Below are 7871 nucleotides of genomic sequence, written 5' to 3'. Positions count from 1 at the left end.
AGTCCCACAGTTTTGGAACTTGGGGGAACCTGGACCTCTTCCAGGCCTACCCTGTGCACTGTCTAAAGGGCAATCCTGAGCCCAGAGAGGGGCAGGAGCTGCACAAGGCCACACAGCCTGTTAGTGGCCGTTAGGACTGGAACACAGCTCTCCCAAGTCTCTGCCTGGGGCTCCTTGGAGGACAGACACATGGCTTCCCCACCTGGTGAACCAGAATGGAACTCCTCAAGGACAGGGACTGTATCATTCCTTCCAGTGTCCCCAGCCCCTCACCCAGAGCAGGACCCACAGGAAGCAACTATGAATAGAAAAGGAAAAAACGAATACATGAAAATATATCTCTAATAACTCTGTGTGCTGGACACTCAGCAGGCACCGGCTCTGCTACTAGAAATCTTGGTCAAATTGCTCAATTTGGTGTAGAAAAATAATTTCTGTGGATGAGGGGCAGTGAGTGCCCCAAGAGGGGCCTCAGTCACGAATGTCGATGACCAGTGGGCACAGGTGGAGTGAGTGCTTGATGCCCATGGTGAAAGCAGGGACATGGGGCTTGTGCACAGTGACCTGCTGGACCTCGTGGGAGCCAGGGCCAGGCCGTGGCGTGAGGTCCAGAGGGTAGGCGAAGCGCTTGGCCATGCTGTAAGTAGGGCTGCGGTTCTGATAGATGGATGGCTCAGGTCGGGCGTATGTGGTAGGTCCAGGGCCTCCTGCCACATCCTCCTTGTAGAACCAGTTCTTGTCCCTGGAGGCCAGACTGTAGCAGGGAGCAGCTCGGCTGACAGGGGTGCTGGGCCCCAGCAAGAGTGGCATCTGGTACTGGTTGGGAGCCGGGTTGGGGTCCATCACTCTGTATGGGCGCCGGTAGCCAAACGTGTACTGGGGAGCCCTACGTTCCCCCGGTGGGTGGATCTTCTCAAAGTAGTACTGGCAGGATGCGAGGGTGGGGTTCAGGCCTGAAAGGGAGTGGCGGGAAGGGAGGGCTCTCAGAGCAGGGAACAGACCTCATTCTCTGCTAGCCAACTGATGGTCCTGGTTATCCACTGTGACCTCAGGCTGACCACCTCAGCAGCAGGGCAGGGACATCCAAATGGTCACTTAGGCCGGATGCAGTGGCTCACACTTGCAATCCCAGCACTTTGGGAGGCTAAGGCAGGCGGATCACAAGATCAAGAGTTCGAGACCAGCCTGACCAACATGGTAAAACCCCATCTCTACTAAAAATACAAAAATTAGCTGGGCGTGGTGGCGGGCACCTGTAATCCCAGCTATTCAGGAGGCTGAGGCAGGAGAATCACTCGAACCCGCGAGGTGGAGGTTGCAGCGAGCTGAGATCACGCCACTGCACTCCAGCCTGGGCAACATAGCAAGACTCGATCTAAATAAATAAATAAATAAGATGGTCACTTAGGCCATCCTGACATCAGGATGGCGACACAGTGGTCATCATGTAAAAAACCATAATGTCATCATAACATCCCCCTTGGATTACCCCCAGATGCTACAATGTCAGCATCGGACATTGTCCCTCTGACAGTGACACAGAAACATCCTGAGATCACTACAGTCTGTGAGCTCGTTCGCATGACAATATTGCATCCACAACAGGAGCTCCATGTCATCATAACATCACCTGGTGACATGCTGCATGTCATAACATTGACTTCAAGACATGGTGATGTTGGTGTCTTGCAGGGAGATACCGGCATCCAGACATTCCCAAGGAGGAAGTCTTGACCCTTTGCCCCTGCCCAGGTCCTAAGGGTGCACCCCACCCCCCAACCTCCCAAACCCCAACATCTGTCCATAACCCCATCTTACGCAGGTTGGAGATGCGCTTCTCCATGGGGACCTGTGGGCAGCTGGACATTCCAAACCGAGTTATTTTGGGATCCAAGAGATAGCAAGGCCCAGGGCTGCTGTGGCACACCGTCCCTGCAGGGCAACCAAGGAGAGGGCCCGGTCAGCCCCAAAGGCTGCCCCACTGAGCACCTGGCCTGCCTCCAGGCAAGATCTCCCTCCCACTTCAGATTCTGTGGCTCCTGGGTGTTTGGGGACCCTTGATTTCCTCATCTGTAAAATGGGACTTTTAACACATGACCTGGTATTTTCAAGAACTTGCTCAGAGGAACAGTAAAATAACAGCTGCCCAGCAGCTTGGGCAGCCACCCACCCAATCAGGGGTTGGGGCCAATGGGGAGTAATAGCCCTGTGGCTGCTGTTGGCATGTTCAGAAAAGGCTCAGCCAGGCCAGGGGCTTCCCCTGCTGTGGTGGGTGTTCTCCCCACAGAAAGGCCTGGCAGGCGCCCCAGATCTCAGACCCCCGGGTGTACACCACCACACCCTGCCCAGCAGCCTAGGTCATCTGTGGCCTCTGCTCCTGCCCTTCCAGTGGGTTCTAGGCCACCTGGGGAGCTCTGGGGGCCACCACTTCCCCACTGGCCTCCTGGGTGTTCCTGCCTGGCCACAATGGCAAGTGACCCTAGCAGAGCATGGCGACCAGAGCTGAAGGGCCCCAGCCAAAGGCCAGAAAAAGGAGACTGCTGTGCCAGCTGGACAGGGCCAGGATCCCCTACAGGCTCCCTTGGGAGAGGTGGCTAGGGGATGCCCATGGAGTTGCCCCACCCTCAATCCCTGCTGGCTTCCTCTGGACCCAGGGGGCCCCTTGAGTGTCTCAGATTCCCAGTGGCTACAGAGAATGGCTCCACGTCTCTCCCCTCAACCTCTAACAACAGCTCCAACCCCAGGGGGATGACTGGGGTGGCGACGCTCACGCTTCTCTGAGTGCCAGCTATGCAGGGTATAAGCCGGTGCCTTGAACATGGAGATATCATGATCTATGTAGCCCGTGCAGGATGGCCGGAGGTACTTGGCGGGCCCCGGACCTGTAAGGATGGACAGGACAGCCCTCAGCCTGGGCCCACCGGGTCAGAGGCAGGGGAAGCCCCATTACAGCGCACCATGGGAACATTGGGGGTCTTTGTTCCTGCTGCTATCGTACTGCCACGAACCCAGCATCCATCCAGCTGCTTCGTTTGGGGGAAGGCAGTATTTCCAGATAAAATGCAGTTTCCCTTGGACAGACAATGCATAATAAGAAGCTAATAGTTGCAGTTAATTGAGAACTTATTCTGCTCCAGGTTTTCCACTAGGCACCCGACGTGAATTATTTCCATTAAGCCTCCGAACAATGCTATAAGGTAAATGCTCTTGTTTTTCCCATTTTACAGAATATTGAGGCTTAGAAATATCTACCCACATACCACAAACTAGTAGTGTGAAGATTCTAAAATAATCATCCAGTAGAACCCAAACCTTTAATCCCTGCACTAAACTACTCCCACTTAGAGCACTAGTCAGTCATTACCAACATAGTAAGAATTAGTGTCTGCTGTCCCTTGAGAGTAAAACTGAAGGGAAGTGAGGAAAGCTAAAGCTAGGACAAAGGCTCCTAGTCTTTTTCCAAAGCAGGCCTCACTGCAAGCCCCATGCTCCCCTCCTCCCCCACCCACTTGGACAATCCCAGCAGCCAACACTGCCCATGAGGGTCAGCTTGGAGGCTCAGGTCTTCTGTAAGGCTTCAAGGAAGCTGGAAGGGGCTTTGCAGGAGGCAGGCTGGAAGGAGTCCTGGAGAGAGGGGAGGGGGCCCAAGCCCAGGGTGGGGATGGCTCTCACCTTTGATCTTGGCCATGATGACAGGGGTCTGCTTGACCTCCTGCCGCGAGGGCAATGGCTCCTTTTCTGGATGCTGTGCAAAGTACACAGAGCTCCTGGTCCCCTTGGGCAGTTTCATGGCTGGGCCTGGGAAGGGAGCAGCAGCAGCTACAGCAGGGTCTAAACAGCAGGCAAGGGGCTAGAGTAGCCCTGCCTGAGACCCCCCACCCCCAACCCCAGACACGGAGGAAGCTGGGAAGGAAGACACTTCTCCGGCTTGAGCAGCTAAGGCTGTCTGGGACACAGCCAGCACAGGCCCCAGCAGGCTGGAGCTGGAGATGATGTCACGGCAGAACTTGGACTGTGAAACTCGGAGTGTTTATTTCCCCTGGTTGCCATGGCGCCTGAACTGTGGCGTGGAAATTCCATGCTGGGAGTTTAGTTATGGAACCCTGACTATCCCACTGTGCCCCACCACCAACCAAGCCAAGTGGCCTGGGGGTCTCCAGGACCCTGGGTCAGGAAAGGGAAAGGGAGAGATGGCGTTACATATCAGCCAGCGCTTCACTCCCAGTGGGTGCCCTAAGGTTGGGGAAAGGAATGGAAAGGGTGGATGGGTCATGGGTGAAGGGTTTGTGCAGCACACACAGCCCCCTGGGGGCTCTCTACCCTCTGCCTCTCCCACCTACCTCCCAGGCTCTGGACATGCCCTCCCTTCTGTCAAGTCTGTTTTTCCCGTGGCAAAATATCAACTCAATTATCACTAAGGTGTGACTGTCTGATAGCTCCTCCCCAGAATCCTATCCCAGGGCGTGGTATCTTTAGAGATCCATGTCTAGCTCAATGGATACAAAAAGGAGTGGGAAGCAAATAAAGGAGGACAGAGGAGTGGTGCTGAGCCCTCAAGGGGCTACTTCCTGTGCCTGTGATCAAGAGCACTCCCTTGGCAGGGGAGCAATTGGAGTTGGAGGGCGATATGAGAGGACACATGGAAGGGGAGGGAAGGCAGCCAGCCCCATCTGACGGATGGATGAGCCCCAGGCCTGAAAACATGCTGGGAACTTCTTCATTCCTAAGAACGCAGGAGGCTTTTGGGGGCCTGGGGCCTGTCACCTCCACTGGTTCGTAACAGACTGGGGATTTGACCTGAACCGGGTCAGCGGTGTTCATCTCAGGAACCAGATGACTGCTGGCTTTAGACAGGGTGTCTGTCACCACCCCAGTACACAGTTAAGAAAACTGAGGCCCGGAAAGGAACAAGGACTTGCCCAAAGTCTCCTATTACATCAAAATAGCAGAGATGGAACCACAACACAAAACCCAGGGCTCTCCTTGGATCATAGTCTCTGATTCAATAGAAACCAAGCCATGCTCTGAACACATTCCAGGCAGCAGGCCCAGCGAGGGCTCAAAACAGCAGGTAGGACAGGCATGCATGGTGTCCAGAAGCCCCTGAGGGACCACAGGCCTCAGAACAGAGGACGGGGGCCCAGTCCCCCCAGCAGCAGACCCTCTGTGTGCCCCCACATGCCCATGGGGCAAGTAAACCTCTGATTTCTGGGTAAGGGAGAGCTGATCCAGGCTGGGGGTGACCCAGCCTCAGTGGCCTCAGGCCAGGGCCAATGCTATGTCCTCAGCCCCATCCACATCAGCTTTTCCTGTAGGAAGCTGCGAGCCCTGATGGTCCCCCAGTGCTGAGAGGGGCCGGATCTGGGGCTGGGACCCCCACCTTCCTGGTAAGGGGGTGGTCTCTAAGTATTTCAGGCCCGAGGAGCCTCCTGCCTTCCTCCCTCACTGCTTCTGCCTGTCATCCTGGTGCACAGCTCTTCGGGAAACTAGGCCACCCTGCACCCCAGCAGGTCACAAGCCACTCCAATTTGTTCCAAATGCTCCCTTTCCTCCAGCTTTGACAGAGACCCAGCTCACCCCTGGAGGTGGCCCTCAGCCCTCTCCAAAGCTGGCTGCTCCGTCATTCACATCCCTCGTGCCTCAGAGTCCACAGTGGCGTGAGTCTCTGGCTGCCTTGGTCCCCAGACTGTGCCCTCCCTATCAAATGCACCATTCCTCTGGGGCCCTGGCGTCCAGGTGTGTCCCCCTTCAGCTCCTCAGGGCTGCCCTGGGTCACTACTCATAAACCTAGCAGCAATGGCTTGAGGCCACCTCCACTCCACCCCAACTCCTGCCATTACCCTGATAGCTCAGGCCTCCCCAGGGACCACCAACAATGCCCTGGCCTCCCTGTTCCCAGACCTCCTCATGTGCAAACACCTCCACTCCACTCCCTCACAGGCCGGTCCCCCACTGCAATCCTGGGCTTCCCACCACCTCATGCAGCACTGACCGCCAGTCTCCCTGGGAGGCCATCCCCTACCCCCATCGCTGAGACCCCAGTGCTGACCCTGCACTCCCTGCACTTCTGCCTCATCCTTCAGGCCCCTCCAGCTTTCACCACCCTCCTCGTCCAGCCCCTTTCCTGGAACATCCCAGCCCTGCATCCCCCAAGTCTGCGTTGTCCATCTGCATCAGGCAGCTAAAGCTGCCAGGACAGTCTCATGGCCAGAACCTTGGACCTGCCCTCCTCGCCACCTGCCACCCAGCCCCACCTCTGGGCAGCCTGCCCTCCCCCTCTCCCCCACCCCCAGGGATCATCCCCTGCATGGCTCACTCTCCTCTGTTCGCCTGGCCATCCTTCTGGCCCCTCCATCCACCTGCCTCATCAGGCTGGGCTCTGACAAGTACCCCCCATCACAGCCTCAGAACCGCCGCGTCTTTTGTCATCAGCTCCCACTTACCGCCTGGGACACTGTAGATTGCACCCCTCTCCTTGGACTTGTGTCTCTCATCTGGCTCCCTCCTCTCACACTCTAGATATCCTAAGTCCCCTCTATCTATTCAAACTGTCCCCCAAGCCCACATGCTTCTCCGTCACCGCCTGTCCGTCTCTGCTCAGCCCACAGAGGTGTTTTCCAGTCGTCTCCATTCTCACCTCCCTCTCACACTTGACTTAGCCTGAGTTGGCTCCAGGCCCACTGCTCCACCCGAAAGAGGCTTAACTCGACGCCCGCCGCCTGCAGGTGGCAGCTGCTTCCAAGGGACATTCTTCATCCTCTAATGCACAGCTTCTCGGCATCACTGGCCCCAAATGCCAGCCCCGCCTCCCTCATGCTGCCCCTCCTGCTGGCTCCAGGACGCCCTCCTGCTTTCCTCCTGTCTCTCGGCTGCCCCTGCACCGGCTTTCTTCCTGGCTTCCTTCCTCAATCTGACCTTTCAATGTTGGCGTATGCTTATTCATTGCAAAGGGGAAGCAGTAACTTTACAGAAGAGAGGCCTGGCAGGCATCACCTCAACCAAGTGATACAAGTCAACATCCCAGTGATTGCACAATAGATGTGTGCCTCTCGGTTTTGTTTGTTTGTTTTTTGTGTGGGGGATTTTTGGGGGAGACAGAGTCTTTTGCTCTGTCACCCGGGCTAGAGTGCAGTGGCGTGATCTCAGCTCACTACAATCTCTGCCTCCTGGGTTCAAGCAATTCTCCTGCCTCAGCCTCCTGAATAGCTGGGATTATGGGAGCCTGCTACCATGCCCAGCTAATTTTTGTATTTTTAGGAGAGGCAGGGTTTCACCATGTTGGCCAGGCTGGTCTCAAACTCCTGACCTCAAGTAATCTGCCCTCCTTGGCCTCCCAAAACACTGGGATTGCAGGTGTAAGCCACCGTGCCCAGCCACTTATGTATCTTTTGATAGGCTGCGTGAGAAGGGCATGGCATCACTTCCCAGGCATTCCCGCCACAATACAGAACCTGAATCTAATCATGAGGAAAACAGACAAACTCGAACCAAAATTCACCTAAAAGAACTGGCCTGTACTTGTCAAAAATGGCAACATCATGGAAGACAATGAAACACTGAAGAACCATGCCAGATGAACAGACACTCAGAAGAAAGTTGGGGTTTTCTTTTGCTATAAAGGATATTTTTGGGAAAACTGGCAAAGCTGGGGAGAAAAAAGTCTACGGCTTAGTTCAAAGTATTGTACCAATGTCAATTTCCCGGTTTTGATCATTGCACTCCGGTTATGAAAGAGAAGGTCCTGTTCTAGGAAATATTCACTGCTTGAGCCCAGGAGATCGAGACCAGCCTGGGGGCAACACAGTGGGACCCTGTCGTTACCAAAAAAGAAAAAAAAAATAGCCAGGCACGGTGGTGTGTGCCTGTAATCT

The 7871-nt window shown here is 55.4% G+C and overlaps 1 protein-coding gene across 1 annotated transcript; it reads right to left on the bottom strand.

Moving 5' to 3' along the window:
• Window positions 1–326: 326 nt before the first annotated feature.
• Window positions 327–4011, bottom strand: ODF3L1 (outer dense fiber of sperm tails 3 like 1). The gene is made up of 4 exons (XM_003281815.3): window positions 3673–4011; window positions 2772–2882; window positions 1819–1932; window positions 327–953 (listed from the first exon to the last, which is right to left on the bottom strand). Exons 1-4 carry the CDS (start codon window positions 3788–3790, stop codon window positions 472–474), a joined length of 825 nt encoding a protein of 274 aa, XP_003281863.1. The 5' UTR covers window positions 3791–4011; the 3' UTR covers window positions 327–471.
• Window positions 4012–7871: the final 3860 nt, after the last annotated feature.

This window comes from Nomascus leucogenys, chromosome 6 (assembly GCF_006542625.1).
Source record: "Nomascus leucogenys isolate Asia chromosome 6, Asia_NLE_v1, whole genome shotgun sequence".
NCBI lineage: Eukaryota > Metazoa > Chordata > Mammalia > Primates > Hylobatidae > Nomascus > Nomascus leucogenys.
Note: the sequence above shows the minus strand (reverse complement) of the source record. Positions and strands in the feature narration are given on the sequence as shown.

Coding starts and splice junctions, on each gene's coding strand:
- ODF3L1 (XM_003281815.3), bottom strand. CDS start 3,790: ATGAAACTGCCCAAGGGGACCAGGAGCTCTGTGTACTTTGCACAGCAT. Junction 2,883..3,672: donor CATCATGGCCAAGATCAAAG/GTGAGAGCCATC, acceptor CCATCCTTACAG/GTCCGGGGCCCGCCAAGTAC. Junction 954..1,818: donor GAAGCGCATCTCCAACCTGC/GTAAGATGGGGT, acceptor ACTCCCTTTCAG/GCCTGAACCCCACCCTCGCA.